The 21,218-nt window shown below is 49.8% G+C and overlaps 1 protein-coding gene across 1 annotated transcript; it reads right to left on the bottom strand.

The window, feature by feature from the left end:
• Positions 1-636: 636 nt before the first annotated feature.
• On the bottom strand, positions 637-19,471 carry ERO1A (endoplasmic reticulum oxidoreductase 1 alpha). The gene is made up of 15 exons (XM_088057532.1): positions 19,343-19,471; positions 12,287-12,406; positions 10,939-11,022; positions 9,471-9,509; positions 8,377-8,453; positions 8,212-8,285; positions 7,428-7,548; positions 6,996-7,033; positions 5,003-5,029; positions 4,764-4,856; positions 3,353-3,599; positions 2,426-2,495; positions 2,198-2,284; positions 1,769-1,902; positions 637-1,029 (listed from the first exon to the last, which is right to left on the bottom strand). The coding sequence occupies exons 1-15, from the start codon at positions 19,424-19,426 to the stop codon at positions 969-971; spliced, it is 1,356 nt and encodes a 451-aa protein (XP_087913658.1). The 5' UTR covers positions 19,427-19,471; the 3' UTR covers positions 637-968.
• Positions 19,472-21,218: the final 1,747 nt, after the last annotated feature.

Here is a 21,218-nt window from a genome sequence, read left to right as displayed (position 1 = left end):
ACCCCTCCTAGCTCAGCTGGGATTCTGTGTCTCCATCTAGTGAGGTTCCATGTGCTCAAACCAGCTCCCAGGGCTGCTCAAGACACTTCTGGCTGTGCTTTGTCCTCTCCCAGCAGCACAGAGCTGCACACACCTCCAGACCTGGAGCTTCCTTTATTCCTTTCCCAGGTTTATCCACATCCACACGGCCTTGAGCTAAACATGCTGCCTCTTCCTGCTCTTCCCATGTTTTAGGGTGGAAAGCAGAGGGGTTTCCACACAGATCCAGGCTTGGGGTGGGTTTCCAGCAGCACTGTCCACACCCAAGCCTGTCCTTTGTCCCTGCTGCAGTGTTGGATGGTGGATGGGGCAGAGGGTCTCACCCCAGGGGTTGTGCCCAGGCCAGAAGGGACCCTCTGCCCTTTCCCAAAAGCTCTGCCCCGTGCTGGGCACATCCTTTCCCACCTCAGCATCTTCCCAGCCTCCAGCAGGTGCAAGGAGCAGCAGGAACTGTCTGTTCCCACAAGAAGAGGAAATCTGAAGTAGAGGAATTCACCCCAAGCTCCTACAATCACTTGCAGTTCTTTTTTTGTGCAGCAGAAGTTGGTGTAGACACACTGTGAGTGAGGGGCTGGTTGGAATGATGGAGCAGACAAGGAATTTCCCCCCAGTTTATTCTTTGGCACAGTTCTTGCCCTACCTCCAGCTTCCAGAGGCAAGGCCATGGGTCTGATCCATCCAAATAGCACAGCAATATTTCAAAGAGTTATTCCAAATGATCTTCCAATATATAAAATAAAATTTGCATATAGTCCCCACTTTTATACAAAAAAAAAATATAGCTTTTTTTTTTTCCCCTTGTACAAAATATCTCCTCAGCAGGTTACAGACAATCATGGGACAGGAGCCCCAGCAAGTGGTTTCCATGGTTTAAATCAGAGTGGTGGAATGATGGTGTTTATCCTCAAGTCTCTCTTTCTCCACTGAATTCACTGCATGTTTTTTAAGATATTCCTGAAGTTTTCCAGTTCTTTCACGCTGGTTGAAACCCTGTGTGCAAGGAAAGCAAAAGGGAAACGTTCCAGCAACATTGATGCAGTGAATTATTTAAAATCTGGGAGAAAGGGGCTGTATCAAGCAAAGCTTCAAGCAGCTCTTGGGAAGAGAAGATTTGGGATTCCAGCTAAATTAGGTTGAGGTTACAACCAGGCCCTTCACTAATTCCCCTGCCTCTTTTTAAAGCAAACACTGGGAATCACAGTGGAATAGGATGTTAAGGAATTCATCCTTGGAAAAACCTGTTTGCCAGAAACTCCTGGTCCCTCAAGATCACAAAGAGCTCATATATAACCAGAGTGTCCTGAAATCCCCTCCTAAAGGCCTCGTTATCCTCCTTTTCTGACAAAAACTCCTCATCCAGAGAGGCTGGACTGATGGATCCCTGTTAAATTCAGTCATGATCTGGGAATGAACTGCTGGAGAGGCCTAAGGAAAGCAGCCCTTGCCAGGGACAATGTGCTCCCAGGACAGAGTCACACAGTCCCTTCAAAATGATGAAATCCTTTGTATCTTAGCATAAATGCTTCCCTGAATTCCTTACAGAAAGGTAGAGTACAAAGAATATTTTAAATCATTCCAACTGTTGTACTCCATACCAACACCTGGTACCAGACTATGCCAAGAGCAAGAGTCCCCAGCAAAACTGCTGAGAACTGACTGAAATTAGAGCTGAAACTGGATGTAACACAGCAGCTCATGCAAAATCAGAGGGGAAAAGTCTCAAACTCACCTTCCAAAGGCATTAAATAAGGCCACAATTTCTTGTCTGGTCAGCTGGAATCCATAGGAAGGGCCGCTCTCGGGAATCTTTTCGATGAGGTTCTCTGAGAAGAGGATCTTCAGCGCTGTGCCCAGGCCCTGTGTCTGTGCAGGGATCAAAGAGGATCCTTCAACAGCAGCATTCAACCCTCCCTCCACCTGGGCAACATCATCTAAACAGGGCAAGAGGAATTCACTTAACCCAGGCTCTGCACCCCTCCCCTCGCCTGGGTTATCCCACTTTCCCAGGCTGAGCAAGCTGGAATCAGCTGCCTCCTGCTGCCTGCACAGGTAAGGAATCAGCAGCCCTGAGCTGTATCCAGGAGCTGATTGGTATCCAAGGACCACATCCACACCAGTCCCAGCACCAGAGCTCCCAGACACTGCTGACAAATCTCACCTGCAACTTCCCCCACAGCCGACACTTGATGCAGCCAACACAGTCCATGATCTTGGAAATATTCTTAAAGTGCAGCCTGAATTCCTCCTGGGGGAAAAGACATTCATGTTGGTCATGGTGATGCACTAATTAGGGCTCCTTCCAGGAATTAATCTGAATTAATCCTGGAATTCAGTGGGACTGAGGTAGGGAAAAGCCTCCTGCAGTGGGGTCCTTGGCAGAATTTACCTTTAGTTTATCAGCTTCCTTTTTGTTCCCTGCAAAGAAGGAGTTTTCATCGAAATGCAGAGGGAAGGACCTGGAAGGGAATGGTGAGAGTTTGATTTCTGCCCTGGTTGGTCCTATGGCTGCAGTCAGGGCTGGGGATGAACAGAGGTAGGAGCCACTGGACATCTCCAGAGGTGTTTTAATCTGCCATCCAATCCCAAGGAATGGAACGAGATGATTTAAGGTCCTTTCCAACCCAAACCATCCTGGGATTCTATCCTCTCTTCAATTTGAGCTGGCATCTCACCTTGGAGACATTTTCAGCAATTGCTCAATGGTTTTTAAGCAATTTCAGTATTTTCTGACAGACAGAAGCACAGGAGGGTGACAAGATAAATCAAACATGGATCACTTTAGGAGACACTCATTTCTGTCTGGTTCCAGTATCCTCCATTCCTTTTACTCCAAACTCCAGCCAACAGCCCAAACCTCTGTTACCAAGATATTTAGGATGTTTTTCTAGTTGCAAACACGAAGCCAGGCCTGGTATCCCACAGATGAGTCACACAGGTAGCCAATTTTAGGGCTGACACGTAGGCAGTTATTAAATTCAATTCTGCTAAATCCAAAAGGCAGCTGAGGCTATTAAACTGTGGGACTAATTAAACTGTGGGACTAATTACCCAAATTCTGCAATTTGCATGCAGATATTAATGTGTTCCCAGCAAAACTTCACTCCTGGTCCCTGCTCATTGCAAGGAGGCTGGAGTAGATGACCTTTAAAAATGTCTTTTCCAACCCAAACCATTCCATATTTCTACGATTCTACTGCACAAATCACTCCAGGAAAGAGGCCAGAACCTGCCTTTCTAGGAGCTCTATGTGACAGGTTCAGCACACTCAGAGATGGTGCCAGAGCCACTGTCCCCAGGTACTGAGTGCAATTACTTGGCCAGATGGAGGATTTCCAGCAGCAGGTGTTTCATTTCTGCATCCCGGCCACTATTCCCGGTGTACAGCTGGAAACCCGGGCGCTCAAAGAAGGGCAGCACTTTGGAGAGGGCCCTCAGCTCAATCAGGTACAGAAAATAGAGGTTCTTGAGTCTTCTGGGCCCTTCCCCACTGGTGAGGACTTCATCAAACCTCTGCTGGAACTCTGTGATGTTGGGGCCCCATTTCTTCTCCGACCACGTATCTGAGACAGAAAAAAAACCCCAAAGGCAAAGGGGGAAGGGGTTTAGTTCTGGTTCATCTCCTCCAGCCAGGGAAATCCCAGCTTTTCCAAGTCACTGACCCAAAACCACTGAATCATTAAGGTTGGAAAAGATCTCCAAGATCAGCCTTTGACTGAGTCCAACCTTTGAGCGCCACATCCACTCGTTCCTTGAACCTCCAGGGAGGTTCCACTGCTCCACCACTTCCCTGGGAAGCCCCTTCCAATGCAGGACAACCCTTCCAGTGAAGAAATTTTCCCTGGAAATGATTTTAACTCACAAACTAACTAACTAACCCCAGCAAACACAAAACTCCTGCAGACTTTTTGCAGGTAATTCCTGAAACTTCCTAATGAACGAGGACACCTTAGGAGAATTCCTGATGATATGGAAAAACAAGAACGGAGCAAACTGGCCTCTATTTTCCATTTTCAAGCCCACAAAGAATATTTCTGTTGCTTATTTTACCATGTATTTAAGATTATTCTATAAAATACAGTGGAAGATATAAAAGTCATATCAAGCTGATGCTGCAGCCCCAAATCATCTCCTGCCTCTGATGTCTCCCACATTATCCCAGCTCCCAATTCCAACCTGGCCTGACTCACATCGAGGTGAGGTCCAAGTAGGCTGTAGACACTTAAATATAATTATTTAGTTAAATCTAAATGATTTGCCCAAATTCCAACAGCTAATACCTTGATTTTCAAGCCCAGGGTTGAAACTGGGATTCCTCACAGGTATTTATGGACCAGAGCATGGGAAGGAAATGGAAATGGCTGCTGGAAATGGATCAATGACCTTGGGAAAGCCCAGCCAAGCATTTCCCAGTCCAGGTGAGGTTATTGCTGAACTGACCATCATAAAACCAGGCTGGGAGGGGACAGCCTTGATCCACAGATAGAAACCCACTCCAAAATAACCCTGGAGGAACGGAGGGAATATGTGCTGGAAGTCCTGGTACAGAGCCTGGCCCAGCCCCTGTCAGACCTGGAGGCACGTGACAACTGCATCCCTAACCCTGCTGGGAGAGCACAAACAGGCCTGAATCCTGCTGGAACAGGCTCCAAGCAGCATTTAGCAGAGCCATGCAAGTGTCAGCTCTGGAGAGAGGCAGCAAAGCTGGGGCAGGAAGCAGGATTTACCTTGCAGGAGGTACCTGGCGCTCAGGTGGACGTTGATGCTGGCGTGGAGACCGGAGATGAGCCTGTAGAAAGCTCTTTTCTCCACACAGACCCCTGCAAAGAAAAGGGCAGTTTGAGACACTGAAAGCACCCACTGGAATTTCTCCTGGCTGTGAGGCAGGAATCTAATCCCACCACCCACTCCATGGCCATTTCCTGTCCATCCCAGGAAGAGCAACCACGTTCAGAGCAAGGATTACCTTTGAGCCACTTGTAAAATGTGTGTCCTGGAAAGAAAGGAAAAACCCATCAGTGAGGGAACAGCCCAAGCCTGATGTCCTGAATCCACCTCCCAGGCCCCCAGAGGACCCTCTGCCCACTCCAGTTTGAAGAAATCGGGAAAGGAGGATGGAAAGAGCATGAAAAGAGTTTTCCTGCCCCTCCTTGTGACTGATGATTCTCTAACACGGCATGGCAGCAGCTCAAAACAGCACGTGGGCTTTCCCCAGGGGGCTGGGGGGGCAGAACAGCCCAGTGCTGGCAAAAACAAGGATCAGGGATTGCTTTCCTCTTCTGGGCAGAGTGAGGAGAGGGATATTTTTATAAAACAAACAAACCAACCAACCAAAAAAACCATGGAGTGCAAGCAAGCGTGTAGAATCCCACAAGTCAGGGTTTCACTCTCCCTGCTCTGTGCATGGAAGTGATCTGGAGATCAGGATTTGGGGATGGTTTGGAGACAAAAAGATGCTGTGGAGAATGGAGAACTCCAGGGAAAGCCTTTCCCAGGGCCTGAGGGAGCTCAGGACACACAGCTCCTACAGCTCCAGAGCCTGCTGGGATTATGAGTCTGTTCAAAGCTCTCTCAGTAATAACCACTGAAAGAAAAACCCAGGACAATTCCTGTTCCCAAAGGCTTCTCACACTTGAGTGATTGCCTTCAAACTGGACTTGTGCTATTAAATAAATGCTGGTGGACTTTTTTAAGCCCTTCATGTAAGGAATGGCTGGGATAGGGAGGTCACAGGGATCTCCTCTTCACTCTGCTGACCAGGGACAGGAGCCAGGGAAGGGCTGGAGCTGAGCCAGGGGGGTTCAGGTTGGATTTCAGGGAAAGATTCTTCTCCCAGAGAGTGTTGGGCACTGCCCAGGCTCCCCAGGGAATGGTGACATTCCCGAGGCTGCCAGAGCTCCAGGAGTGTTTGGGCACCACTCCCAGGGATGCCCAGGCTGGGATTGTTGGGGGGCCTGTGCAGGGCCAGGAACTGGACTCCATGATCCTTGTGATCCCACTCAGGATTTTCTATGATGCCATGACTCTAATTTCTGGTTTTCCTGATTAATAATTTTGCTAACCAGGTGCTTTATCTGATGGCACAACCTGTGAGAGCAGGATAAAGACACCCCATTTGTTTCTGTTATCAGTAAAAACAAACAGTGCCACTCACCTCCATCATCTCCTGGTGGAAAAAAGCACAAATGGTGGAGGGAGAGAGAGAAAAAGAGGATGAAAGCATTACATACAACCAAAATAAAGCTCCAAAAGCACAAGCACTGCTCTGTTCATCTGCTCTGACAAGAGAAGACTCCTCTCCAGGGAGGTTTGGAAATGTTCTGAACACAGAAAACTCCGAGTGCAGCAGCGAGGACACCGGATGAGCAACGGTGCTGAGTAACCTGACCAGCGCAGGAGGGATCAATATTTGCAAAGGAAGTAAAACCTGATATTTCCAGGGACATTGTACATCTCCTTCAGCAGGAGAAGAGCCACTCCTTCACACCAGGGTCAAAGCAGGGGGGGAAAACACCTCCATAATTTAGGGGGAAATGAGGAGATGGTGGCAGAGGGTTCTCCTGGAGGTTGATGATGTTCTCATGGCTTGGCTCTAGGGCAGAGCTGCTCTTGGTGCTTTCCATGGAGGATCCCAGCCAGGTTCTCATTTCAGTCCACCACAGACGCTTTGGCACTGCCAAGTACAGACACCAGGCACCCAGGGAGAGCTCAGGGGTCAGCCCTGCTCCCAGTCCCTCCAAAATTCACGTTTTTTTCCCAGGACTAGAAGATCAGACATTCTTTTTCCACAATCAGTGCTAGAAAAACCCACTTCCAGGTGCCATAAAATTCTACACTTGGTCAAGAGCTACAAAGTATTTCTCATCCAGCAGGAGAAGGAGCCCAGAGAACATTTACTGTTCCTGGAGCTGGGATCAGTTCACTACTAACCCATTCAGTGACATAAATAAATGACTCACCTGTGTCAGATGCCAAAGGTCTTTTTACATTCTGAGGCCTAGGAGGGGAAATAATATCATTTAAATAAGAGATGTAAATAAGTTACTGTCTCTTGTGTGCACAAACAGAGCAGAGCTACTACTTCTGCTGTCAAACAGCCTGAGAGGATCTAAAATCCCCTTCCATGCTTTAGCTTTGCTCAGGAAGGGAAAGGATAGAGCAAAATGTGAGTTTCTGTGGGGTTTTGGTGGTGCTTTCTTCTTTTTTTTTTTAGAAAAAAACAGGCAGGAAGACTCAAGTGTCTTCCTTTGGGACAGCCACATGACTTGTCCCTGGTGTATCCCACCCTGCACAGGCACTGGAGCAAGGACAGGAGGATGAGGATTCATTTCTGCCCCTCTGCACAAAGCAGCACCTTCAGGCTTGTGGAACTTGTCCCCCAAAGCACCTACTTGAAGCAGTTTTCTTCATAAATACTGTTCCAAATTTTCCAGGCATCTGGCCCCTTGTAGCCAGTGTAACGTTCTGGATTCAGGAGTAAATCCACGTACTCAGCATCAGGAGAATGGATGTCTGTGAAGCAGAGTGCTGGGTCAGTGACAACCATTTCCTGAGGGAAAATGACATTTTCCAGGGCTGATCCAGCCACCTCTTGGCCACCTTGCTAAACACAGCAAGGTCCTGAGCAGCAAGGAAGCTTTATCAGAAATATTTGTGCATTACTTTCAAAATACTGAGGTTGGGGTGGTGGAAAGGAACAGAAATGCTATTTTGCTAAAATATTACACTCTGGCTAGGAATTGGTGCTGCTCAGCCTGGAGAAGAGGAGGTTGTGTAGAGACCTCACAGCAACATTCCAGGACCTGAAGAGGCGAAGTGAAGTGGGAGAGGAGCTCCACCTCAGGAACTGTAGAGATAGGACACAGGGAATGGGTTCCCACTGCCAGAGGGCAGGGATAGATGGGAGATTGGGAAGAGATTCTGCCCTAGGAGGGTGGTGAGGCCCTGGCACAGTTGCTCAGAGAAGCTGTGGCTGCCCCTGGATCCCTGGAAGTGTCCAAGGCCAGGCTGGACGGGGCTTGGAGCAGCCTGGGATAGTGGAAGGTGTCCCTGCCCATGGCAGGGGGCTTTAAGGTCCTTTCTATCCCTTCCAACCCAAACTATTCCATGATTTAAAGTTCTGCAGAAGTGCTTAAACCCCACTGCAGCCCTGCCAGCTCCCCCAGGTGCCCGTACCATCAGCCTCACAGAAGCTGTCCGAGGAGTCGTCGTGCTGTGCCCACTGCAGCACTGCCTGCCGCGTTTCCTTGCTGCAAAAAACGTGGGGGAAAACTCTCAGAGCGAGCTCTGATCCCAGCTTTCCTTCAAGAAAAGGTAGGATTATGGCAAAAGAAGTCAAACCTCAAAGAGTCATCAACAGCTCCGAGCCTCTTGGCTTCTTCACATTCCTCAGCGAGGTTATTGGCTTCTTCCGAGTACTGGGTTGGAAAGCAAAGGGGTGGGGAGGGGTGAAGATTAAAAAGTAATTTTTTTTGCTGTTTTAATTTAGCCTTCAATGCACTATCCAGGTTAAGCCCCAGAAACCCTTTCATGATTCACCCCAGGCTGTGTTTGCACAGGATGGCTGCAGATATCCAAAGGTTTGTGCAATGCTGATGAGTCCTGCAGGGACTCGGGGCAGCCTCCGGCGCTGCCATAGGAGCTTTTTGTGCCTGGTGACATCTGCTCTTGGAGAGATGTCAGGAATACCTGGCTCCAGACAGCCACCTCAGAGGCTCTGTGGCATCCCAAGCACTTGAAGAGTGAAAATTTAGGCCTAAAGAGCATCTTGACAAATACTGACCCATGCTCAAATCCGGGGGGCAGTTCTGGGCCCCTCATGACAAAAAAGACTTTGAGGGGCTGGAGCGTGTCCAGGGAAGGGAACAGAGCTGGGAAGGGTCTGGAGCACCAGGAGAGGCTGAGGGAGCTGGGAAAGGGCTGGAGAATTACTGAGGGAGCTGGGAAGGGGCTGGAGAATTGCTGAGGGAGCTGGGAAGGGGCTGGAGAATTGCTGAGGGAGCTGGAAAGGGGCTGAGCCTGGAGCAAAGGAGGCTCAGGGGGCCCTTGTGGCTCTGCACAAGTCCCTGGCAGGAGGGGACAGCCGGGGGGGTCGGGCTCTGCTGCCAGGGAACAGGGACAGGAGGAGAGGGAACGGCCCCAGGCTGGACCAGGGGAGGTTCAGGTTGAATATTAAGGAAAATTTCTTCATCACCAGGGTTTCCAGGCATTAGAAGGAGCTGCCCAGGGTGGTGGTGGAGTTGCCATCCCTGGAATGATCAAACACCACGTGGATGTGGTACTTGAGGACATGGGTTAGTGATGGCCGCGGGGGTGGTGGGCTGACAGTTGGACCCAGAGGTCTTTTCTCAGAGGTCTTTTCCAACCTTATCACTTCAATGGCACAAAACTGGACCACAAAATAAACCTCACCTTTTGTGCTCAGACACACCCACCTTGTAACTTCCAGATCTGATTCCATCAGGGACTTCATCCTGAAAGACAAAACAAAGCCCGTGTCACACTTGGGGCTGCTGAGAACCTCTCAGCCCTATCTTTAGGAAAGGTTTGGGATGTCACCACAGCTGCCAGAGGTGAGAAGGTGACCAAAACACTCAGCCCAGCTTGCAACACACCCAACTCCTCCCCAGACCAAGGAAAAGCAATGTTCCTAGTGGTTTATTTTGGTTTTTTTTTTTATTTTTGGCAGGATTCCTCTTCTCCAAAGGTCTGCAGCCTTCCACAGCTGCTACATCAGGTTCCGCTTTGCTTATCCGAGCAGGAATTTGGGGAAGCCAAACTCCAGAGGAGCTGCAGATGCCTCTGGTCAGTCCAGGTCTGGCATCACCTTCCTGGCAGGAGCCCAGGTGCCTCCTCAGAAGCTCCTGATCCATGACATTCCAAACTTCCCTCTGACCATTCCATCATGGAATGTCAGCCCTGCCAGCCCCACACAACCAGCCCCAAAATTCTTCTCAGCTTCCATTTTCTCCAGGAGTAGGAAGGTGATACAATCACTTCTCCAAGAGCAAAAGCTGTGATGGCAAAGAGAAAAATTAAGCAGTTAAGAGTTATTTTTATTGATTTCAGGGTGAAATGGACCCAAATAAAAATAATTAAGAGCAGCAGGGACAGTCAGTTCTTAAAATAAGGACAACTTTCAGCTAAAACTTAGGTAATTGTAACATAACTCCATCACATTAGTCATAATCACTACCAAAAATAGATTTTTTTTAAGGAAGAAAAAGTATTTAAACAACATTTAGGGTTATTTTGAGGTGAAAAAAAAAACCATCATCATTCTATTTTAGAACCCAAGAGGGAGTAAGACAGTCTGTGCTGGCTGTCAACACCAAAACATGAGATGTCCCCAAAGGGACCACCAGCCACCAAGTTGTGATTCCCTCATCTTCTCACCCCCTTCTTTTTGGGCTGTTTTCTTACAGCTGAGGGAATAAAACCCTTTTGTCCAGGATAGAGGGACAAGAGTGGAAATAGGATCCATTCTCCTACAAGAAGACGGCTGCAAAGTTCTTAGTCAAATTCATCAGCCAAAACTAAATCACAGTGCAGCTCATAAGAAACAGGGTAAAATTCTGTCAGTTAACACAAAAACAATAATGGATTTGCCCTAAAAACTAATTACTAATGGAAAAAAATTTAAAAAGGACCAGGAGAAGTTTTTGGCTGTTTGCAGAGGGTCAGCTATTAAAATCCCGGCCTGTCTTAAAACTTTCAGAATTTAGTATTTTGGCCTTTCTTATTGTGTTGCTGCACCCATGAAAGATCCATCAGAGCCCCAGTTTTTCCTATAAGTAAAATAACAAGATTCAGTCACTTGTCTGCTGTTTCCTCTTGGTCTGAAAAAGTTAAATTAAAAAAAAAAAAAAAGAGAATATGTAAAAGAATGGATTTGGTACTTACAGAGGGGCAGGGCTGTACAGCACAATCTCTCATTCCACAGTGACTGTTGTCATCCCAAAAGGGACAAGGTTTCTGTAGGTTTACCTGCAAATAACACATCACCCTATTCAATACCACAGCTCCCCCATGCAGCCAAGCCAACCTTCCACTCTCCATTTTCCAACAGAAATCCATGTTCTGCACTTGTTTGTTCACACACCAGCAGCTCCTTGCTGATCCAGATTGATAACATCACTCATAACCTTGTTATCAGCACAGGTTATCCTTTTAATCCTTGCTTGGATCTTTCTGCTGGTGCTTTCCCACACAGACATTTCCATAATTCCAAAATGTTCTGAAGGCCGGAGCTCCCTCTGCTCTGGAGCCAGCCTGGGAGAGCTGGGAATGTTCACCTGGAATGGAGAAGGCTCCAGGGAGAGCTCAGAGCCCCTTGCAGGGCCTGAAGGGGCTCCAGGAGAGCTGGAGAGGGACTGGGGACAAGGGATGGAGGGACAGGACACAGGGAATGGCTCCCACTGCCAGAAGGCAGGGATGGATGGGAGATTGGGAATTCCTGGCTGGGAGCCCCTGGCACAGGGTGCCCAGAGCAGCTGTGGCTGCCCCTGGATCCCTGGAAGTGTTCAAGGCCAGGCTGGACAGGGCTTGGAGCAGCCTGGGATCATGGAAGGTGTCTCTGCCCATGGCAGGGGTGGAACTGGATGAAACCATTCTGGAATTCCAGGATTCTACACTTCATTCAGACCAATCTCAGTATTTCTGCTACAAATCCCAACCCTGAAAGGGGAAAGGACATGAGCTTCTTCATCAAATCACAATTCTTCTCTTTTGTGAGTTGGTAACAAGTATCATTCTTCCAAAACAATGAACATTTAACAAGATTTGGTAAGTTTGGGAGAGAGGGGGGATAAATCTGACTGAATGGGAGCAGAATCCAGCTCATGGAATCGAATCCATGGAATGTCTGGCAGCAACAGCCATCAGTGAACCTGAGTGTCTGTAACTAATCCAGGTTTTCCATGTCAGTGGGGAGTCACTGTGAATCCTCTCATTATGGATCACTGGTCATCAACATCTTTAAATCACAGCTCACCAAAGGAAGTCCTCTCATTAATGTGTTGCTTAAGAGAGGAAAATGGATAAGAGAATATCTTTGAAATCCTCTTAGAAGTACATTGCATCTTGTTAAGGTTCTCCTCATAACAGAAGGGTCCAACTTACTGATTGCAAAAAATTGGGGTTAAAATGCAGGGGTCTGATTTTTAAAAGATCAGCAATAAGTTCATGGGAGATTTAAAAAAAAAAGTACAGCAGCACACAAAGAAATACAATTACTGTAAGAGAAAATTACCTTGTAGTATCTAAAATAGTCACTTTCCAGGAGTTGGTTCAGTCTAGGAAAAAGTTTGTAGTTGTTGAAGGTATCGATGGTTTCTACATCACAGGTGCAGTCATCTAAATAACCAGTAACCTGGGGGAGAAAAAAACCAATAAAATCAAAATCTGAAACATCAAAAATAATAAATCAAATAGAAACAACTCAGCCAGAACGTTTTAATACTGCAGACAATAAAATAATTCATCATTTCATTTCCTTTTCCCAGTGAGTTAAGTTTAAGCAGAATGGATATGGCTGCTGTGAGAGCTGTGAGCCATGGGCTGCCAGCTCAGGATCCCTCCTGGATGAGGCTCAGGAAGCATTCCTGTAGGATAACACAGATGGGACCAGTTAGGCAACAATGACACAATGACAGCCCTGAGAGAAAGTCCTTGTTGTTAATCAACAGGGTTTGATTTGATCAGCACCACAGCAGGTTGATGAGAGGGATGGAGCAGATCTGTGAGGAAAGGCTGGGAGAGTTGGGATTGCTCAGCCTGGAAAAGACAAAGCTCCAGGCTGACCCAACTGCAGCCTCCCAGTACCTGAAGGAGCTGACAGGAAAGATGGAGAGAGAGGATTTACAAGGAATGGAGGGACAGGACACAGGGAATGGCTTCCCACTGCCAGAGGGCAGGGATGGATGGGATAGTGGGAAGGAATTCCTGATGTGCGGGTGAGCAGGCCCTGGCACAGGGTGCCCAGAGCAGCCCGTGGATCCCTGGAAGTGTCCAGGGCCAGGATGAACGGGGCTTGGAGCAACCTGGGATAGTGGGAGGTGTCCCTGTCATGGCAGAGCTGGAATGGGATGGGATTTAAGGTCCTTTCCAACCCAGAGCATCCCATGATTCTGTGATTAACTGCAGCAGTCCCTCTGCTCATCTCAGAGAGCCATTTGGCATGAAAACATCTGTTCTAAATCTGATGGATCCTTCTTGCATCATCCTGAACAGCTCAACAGGCTTTGTGCAAGCCCTGAAGAAGAAGAAAAAACACAAAGAAAGAAGCAGTGCAAATTCAGCTGTGGTTTCCTGACACATCCATTACTGGCTGATGACAAAGTTGCTCAATACAGAAGTAGTTTTGCTTCCCCCACACCCCCAGTGAGTCCTTGAGGAAATCACTGAATCCTGGAATCATTCAGGCTGGAAAAGATCACTGAGTCCAAACATTCCCCCACCACTGCCCCATGTCCCTGGGTGCCACATCCACAGAGCTTTTCAATCTCTCCAGGGATGGGGACACCACTGTCCTGGGCAGCTGTGCCAAGGCTGGACAACCCTTTCCATGAAGAAATTTTCCCCAATATCCAATTTGAACCTCCCCTGGTGCAACTTGAGGCCATTTCCCCTTGTCCTGTCTCTGTTCCCTGGCAGCAGAGCCCGATCCCCCTGGCTGTCCCCTCCTGCCAGGGAATTGTGCAGAGCCAGAAATTCCTCCTGAGCCTCCTTTTCTCCAGGCTAAGCCCCTTCCCAGCTCCCTCAGCTGCTCCTCATAATTCAGCAAGAGCTGCACATTAACTTAAATAAAACCATTATATTTACCACCATGGAAATGGAGCTGAGAGGAGGATGGCAGAAATGGAGCACAGAGTCACATGAAATGGGGAGGTGGGGGAAAAAATAGCCAGAATTCCCTACCCCGCTGGAATAACTCTGTTTTGTTGAGACAGCATGATTTGGAGGCTCACTCATATTTTAAGTGTTTACACTGAAGCTCAGTGTGTCACCCTCACACATTTACTGAATTCTGTCCTGCATTTTGCACGGTAATGAAGATTAACAGTGATTTAAGATTTCCACTAACCTGAATCACCCTTGTAAAAATAAACAGTAGCAATTTGCTAATCCAGTTACCCAATTTAAAGCTGTTTCAAAATTATATATACATTAAAAAAAACACACATCAAAACAACAAACCGCAGCAAGCCACCAACCAACCACATTTTTATTTCCTGGAATCTTGGTATCCTTCAAGGCAGGAAGCTTAAAAGATTGGGTCTAAAAGTGGCCTACAAAAAGATTTGGGAATAATCTTCAGCTGCTCTCTGTATCCACACCTGACAAAGATGTCACTCCAAAGTAAGGGGGCACCTTGGAGCCCCCACTGGAAGCACCATTTGGGCCAGGTCTGTTTTGGTGACCAATTCAAGCCAGAACCAACCTCATCCTGATTATAACCCAGAGTGAAGCACTGCAGATGATCCCAAAATCCTTAGGACCGGATTGGGGTCGTGTTTTGGAGCTCTCCAAATACCAGTTTATTGGTGGGATCAGCCTCAGGGTCACCCTGAACACATCCATGGGGGCAAGGGGCAAAGGAGAAGTGCTGGGAAAACTCCACCTCTGCTCAATCCTTCTTCCTCCAAGGATTTCAGTCAGACTGGGCAGAAATGGGCAATTTCCCCAGCCTATGTGTGCCCAGCCTAGCAAAGCTCACAGCCAAAGGAGCACAGAAGAGAAGCAGCACCAAGAACATCCAGAGCTGAGGCTCCTCAGAGCCCTGGTGAAAGCCTCAGTGATGCCCCCAGCAAACAGCTCTAAGCTGAGCCACTTGGAAACTCAGTGCCAGTGTCAGATCATTTGCCAGGATTTGGTTTTCATTTCAGAGGTTCCCTCTTGCTCCATGACCATCCCAGAACCCATTTTTCAGCCCTGGATGCAGCCAGACTCACTTTGGGACTTCACCTCCTGCTGCCAGAGCAGCTGAGCTCTGGCACGTGTCAGATGTGCCCTCCAGTGGGTGGTACCTTAAAACACTTCCTGCCACCCCACAAACAAAATATTTACCCACATCTTCATGTGCCAATGAGAGCAGTTGTTTGAGATAAACCATGGATGGATCCAGTCCCCAACACGTGCCGTGCGCTCGCTGGCACCGTGAATCACCCAGCTGAGGGGTTTGCTCCACCCGCCCTGGGTGTGAGAACCTGGCTGAGGGACAGGGCTGGGAAGAGATGCAAGGAGCAGCCGGGACAGACGCGGCAGGAGCGGCTCCGGGTGCTGAGTAAGCTCTGATGGCGACGTGCTCGCAATCCCGAAATCCCACGGACCCACCTGGTGTGCTGGGAACACCGACACCAGGGACTGTGCAATCCCTGGGTTTGGCCTCTGCTTCAACCTCCTTCCCCTCCATCCCAGCCTCCTGTCAGGCTGCTCTTCCCACCTCCTTCTGCTCCCCTGAGTGTCACAGGAACATGCCCTGAGCAGTGGATTTCGGGATTTCTTCTCGCTATGTCCCACACCACAGCCAGGCAGGAAAGGAAACCTTTATCCTGCATCTCCCACTACAGCCACAACAGGGCACAGGGAAGGGAATGCCACAGAGGTTGAGAGGTCAGGTTTATCCTGTGAAGAGCTTCCCTGCTCTTCTGGACAAGCCACAGCAATCCCAGGCTGATGATGAGCAGATGCCTTCCCTGCTCCCTCAGCAGAAGTTTCCTGGCACAAAGGAGCTGGACTTTGATGATCCTTGTGGGTCCCCTCCAGCTCAGGATATTCTATGATTCTATGAAATTATCTCCCTTTCATCCTTGCCAGTGCACTTGGAATAAGTTGGTGGCAGACAGTCATTCCTGCACATGCCCTGGAAACATTACCTGCCATTCCAGGTGCTTTATCCCCATCTTTTGCCCAGAAAACAAGGACTAGGTTTTCCAGAACTCGCTCAGAAGCGAATTTCACATGGAAGCCTCAGGATGGGGCCAAACCACAGGGCCCGAAGGGCTGCCACAGAATCCCAGAATGGTTTGGGTTGGAAGGGAGCTTAAAGCTCATCCAGTTCCACCCCCTGCCATGTGCAGGGACACCTTCCACTATCCCAGGATGCTCCAAGGCCTGTCCAACCTGACCTTGGACACTTCCAGGGATCCAGGGGCAGCCCCAGCTTCTCTGGGCACCCTGTGCCAGGGCCTGCCCACCCTCTCATCAGGAATTCTTTCCCCACATCCCATCTCTGTCTGCCCTCTGGCAGTGGGAAGCCATTCCCTGTGTCCTGTCCCTCCATCCCTTGTAAATCCTCTCTCTTCATCTTTCCTGTCATCTCCCTTCAGGTACAGGAAGGTCACAATTAGGCCACCATGAAGCCTTGTCTTTTCCAGGCTGAGCAATCCCAACTCTCCCAAGCTTTTCCTCACAGGAGAGCTACTCTCATCATCTTGGTGGCCTCCTGGACTCGCTCCAACAGCTCCACATCCCTCCTGCTCTGGAAGGAGCACAGAGCAGGACACAGCATTCCAGGAGGGATCTCACCACAGCAGAGCAGAGCAGAGGGGCAGAATGTACCTCCAAAGATCTGCTTCTCTCTACCTGGAAACTTCCTGAAGCTACCCCAGAGACACTGGGAACTGTGCTAGGAATGAATTCCTGCCCCGGAGGCTGCCGAGCAAACACCAATTCAAGAGGAATGCAAGGACAGCTTGAAAGCCTGCCCAGGTACCAAGGAGGAAACTCTCCATACCCAGACTCACCCCTAATGACAGCGTCCTGCCCACAGAAACATTCCCAAAGGGAACCAGCCCTCGGCCAGACCGGAAATCTTGGCAAAATCCCCGTCTGCCAAACACCTGCAGCACATCCTTAATGCAGCTGCATCAGCCTGTAAACAGCAAATGAACAATAATTACCAGGAATATACAGAAGAAATCCATGGCTGACTAAAGCTGTGATGCAAACAGGAATATCTCGAGGGGGGGTGAGCTGTCTGTAAAGTTTGAGGGGATTTTGATATTGGAATGTTAATCAGAGCTTGGAAAGCAGAAAACAATATTTGAAACACAAACATTTGTAGCAACAGATGGATGTTCCTAATAAACAGTTTCAGGACTGCTTGGACTGTGAGGGAGATCAAATAACAGTGACAAAAAGCAGGTGAGGCATTGCCCTAGGTGCAGACAGACAGGAGTGCAACACCCATTCCAGAATCACAGCCTGCTGAAGTCAGCACTTGGAATATTGCTGGAGCAGCACTCCCAAAAGTGGCCCTTGTCAAGTGTCCCAGCACGGGCTGACAGACAAGTCAGAGCTCTTCCAGACACCCCACATCAAGGCTTCTTCACCTGAGAAGCTCACGAGGCAGCATGAGATGGTTGACAGGAGGAAACCAAGAGCTGTACCAGGCCTTCAAGGAGCCAAACAAAGGAGGGCAAACCAGATCATTTAAGGCTGGCCCTATATTTTCTTTGGTGTCAAATAAAAACCACCAGACCAGTTCTGCACAAGAGAATCAGCAGATTATTTTTAACCAAAAGATGAGGCAGCCCTCAGGTGTGATTTAAAAGGTTTGGTGGTTAGAAAGGCTGAGAAATGCTGCCTTACATGACACCATTTCCTAAAGGTAATAAAAAATCCTGACCTAAACATTTGTAGGGAAAACCAAGCTGCTCCACAGAATGAAAAGTGTGTTGCACAAAGCACCACACCAGCTCCTCCAGCCCAAGGAAAAGATACTGTCACTGCCATGCCAGAATGCCAGTTCAGTTAGTGGTTACACCTCCTTATCCCATTCCATGCTCCTGACTCAACATTAAATCCTTAGGAGACAAACTTCTCTGCTTACAGGAAGCTGCAGGGAAAAACCCTGCAGAGATCCAGCATCTAAATGCATGTTTTTCAATGCTTTATCAGCAGAGCTTTTATTTACCATTTCCACAGGAAGCTGAAAGTGTCAAGAGCCACTCCAGACAGCAAAGCCAAAGCCAAAAGTGTAATTCCATTTGTGTTCTTTCTCCACTCTCAATTCCTGACCCACATTTAAGGACTAGAAATTTAATACAGCAAGAGCAGCCTTTATAAAAACTTCCTGTTTTTAAAGGCAACAAAATAAAGGACTAAAGACATTGTGACAGACATCTTCACTCCTTGATCTTGCAAATGTGCTTTATCACAGGAATTATTCAGGTTGCAAGGGACCACAAAAACCATCTTATGTCCATGGCAGGGACGTCTTCCACTATCCCAGGGTGCTCCAAGCCCCATCCAGCCTGGCCTTGGACACTTCCAGGGATCCTGGAGCAGCCACTTTGCTTGTGCAAAGCTGTGTCAGAAGGAACTGCAGAGTGATCTATTCCTTAAATCCAGATGCTTGGTCAACTGTACCCAGTTCTCTCATTACTGTACCTCAACAGAAGCTGCACTGAGTGCACAGTGACACACCTGGCACATTAGAATTAACCCTGGAAGAGTTTTAGGGAGCAGAGCAGCCCAGCTCACACCTGGGTATGGCCAGGCAGGGTGGCAGGAGCTTACTGCAGCCATGCTCTCTCCTAGACAGCAGAGCTGGGAGAACAGCAAGGCAGGAGAGGGGACAAAGCAGTTCCCAGGGATAGCAATGATATCACTGAAACATCCCAGGAGAGGCACCTGGAGAGCTGAGGAAGAAATGCTCAACAAGTTGGAGCACTCCCCTTTTCTGATGGGAGCAGTTAAGATGGTATGGAAGAGAACCACAGAATCCTGGAATGGTTTGGGTTAGAAGGGACTTGAAAGCTTATCTTGTTCCACCCCTGCCATGGCAGGGACACCTTCCATGATCCCAGGATGCTCCAAATCCTGTCCAGCCTGGCCTGGGACACTTCCAAGGATCCAGGGGCAGCCACAGCTGCTCTGGGCACCCTGTGCCAGGGGCTCAACACCCTCAGAGCCAGCAATTCCCAATTCCCAATATCCCATCCATCCTTGCCCTCTGGCAGTGGAAGCCATTCCCTGTGTCCTGTCCCTCCATCCCTTGTCCCCAGTCCCTCTCCAGCTCTCCTGGAGCCCCTTCAGGCCCTGCAAGGGGCTCTGAGGTGTCCCTGGAGCCTTCCCTTCTCCAGGTGAACATTCCCAGCTCTCCCAGCCTTCCACACAGGAAAGCTCCTGCAGCCCTCGGAGCATCTCCGTGCCCTGCTCCGGACTGTCCCCAGCAGAGAGAGAGTGTTTCCCGCGCTGGGCACCCCAAGACCTGCCCACTGAACCCATGCCAACCCCTCAGCTCCCCCGCGACCAGCCCAGCCGCCATCCCGCTGGCACCCCGTGCCCGGGCAGTGCCCACCTGGCAGAAGCAGCGTGGCTCGGCTCCGCGGGGCAGCGCGGCCGGCAGTGCCAGCAGCCCCAGCAGGACGATCCCCGCCGCCATCTCCGCGCTCGGGCCCGGCAGCACCGCAGGGGCCGCCCCGCTCGCACCGCCCCGCCCGGGGCGCGGCCGCCGCCGGCTACGCGCGGAGCCGCACGGGGCGGGACAGCGAGGGCAAGGCCGGGGGACAGCGAGGGCAGGGCCGGGGAACAGCGAGGGCAGGGCCGGGGGACAGCGAGGGCAGGGCCGGGGAACAGCGAGGGCAGGGCCGGGGGACAGCGAGGGCAGGGCCGGGGGACAGCAAGGGCAGGGCCGGGGGACAGCGAGGGCAGAGCTGGGCACAGCGAGGGCAGGGCCGGGGACAGTGAAGGAAGGTCCCGGGACTGTGAGGGCAGGACTGGGGACAACGAGGGCAGAGCCGGGCACAGCGAGGGCAGAGCCGGGGGACAGCGAGGGCAGGGTCGGGGACTGTGAGGGCAGGGCCGGGGACAGTGAAGGAAGGTCCCGGGACTGTGAGGGCAGGGCCGGGGACAGTGAAGGAAGGTCCCGGGACTGTGAGGGCAGGGCCGGGGACAGCGAGTCCAGAGCCAGGGACAGCGACACTTGCGCGCTGTTTTTTATTTAAAAATATAAAACAGTAATGTGCGCATTACAGAATAACAAACCATCCCACTAAGGAGCTAGTGGATAAAAAGCAATGCTAATATTCCAGACCAAAGCAAATTTTCATGAATATTCACACGTATCAATCATCTGATGGAGACAGCAAGCCATTTGGTCCATTTGTATAATGGTTTATTTTTTGCCTTCACAATGGCTGGAGATAGAAAATTAGAGAAAAAAAAACAAAAACAATTTACTTCATTCACTCTCTGAGTTGTAGTTCAGTGTGTTTTTCTGCAAATAACCTGATCACCAGTACTTTAATATTTTGCTTCTCAAAATCATTAAGCAGATTTAAATTACAAAAGCTTATTATTTTGCCCCATGCTGGAAGTGTCCAAGGCCAGGTTGGACAGGATTTGGAGAAACCTGGGATAGTGGAAGGTGTCCCTGCCCATGGCAGGGGGTTGGAATGAGATAATTTGACCTCCATGAGATCATGGAAGTCCCTTTAAGCCCAAATCACTCTGGGATTCTCGGACACCAAACCTTCTAGGTTTCAATGAAAGCACATCCACTTTGAGGCAGAGCATGAGGAAAAGGTGTCTGATCCCTCCCCAGCAGTGACAGCAGCCAAAAGCGCTTCCCATGCCCCAGCCTTCCCTGGAATACGCTTTAGGATGAGCTCCTGGGGTCAAGCAGGATTTGGGGGAGCTGCTGGTCTTTGACTTGGCTCCCTTGCAGAGCCATGGGGACACCCCAAGGGACAGGAGCAAAACCCCAACATTTTTCTTGGCTTCCCGCTGCCAGAGGGCAGGGATGGATGGGATATTGGGAAGGAATTCCCGGCTGGGAGGGTGGGGAGGGGCTGGGATGGAATTCCCGGAGAAGCTGTGGCTGCCCCTGGATCCCTGGAAGTGTCCAAGGCCAGGTTGGACAGGGCTTGGAGCAGCCTGGGACAGTGGAAGGTGTCCCTGCCACGGCAGGGATGAACTTCAGGGTCCCTTCCAACCCAAACCATTCAACGATTCCTTGACCTCCATAAGGTCTCCCCACACCTCCTCGCACTTCCACCTCCACCCACACTCCGCGGCCGCTCTTTACCCCACGCTTCGGCCTCTGAGCGCTGACACAGCCCGTGCCCATCGCAGTCGATATCAGCGACACTCGCGGCCCCTCACGACAGCAGCCGCGTGTCGCGACAGCCGCAGTCCGCCGCGCCGGCAGGGGGCGCTGCGCGGCGCCCAGGGCC

This window comes from Pseudopodoces humilis, chromosome 7 (assembly GCF_049639895.1).
Source record: "Pseudopodoces humilis isolate 2021_Gansu_Grassland_sample_001 chromosome 7, ASM4963989v1, whole genome shotgun sequence".
Lineage (NCBI taxonomy): Eukaryota > Metazoa > Chordata > Aves > Passeriformes > Paridae > Pseudopodoces > Pseudopodoces humilis.
The sequence above is the reverse complement of the archived record's forward strand: the minus strand, read 5'-3'. Positions and strand labels throughout refer to the sequence as shown.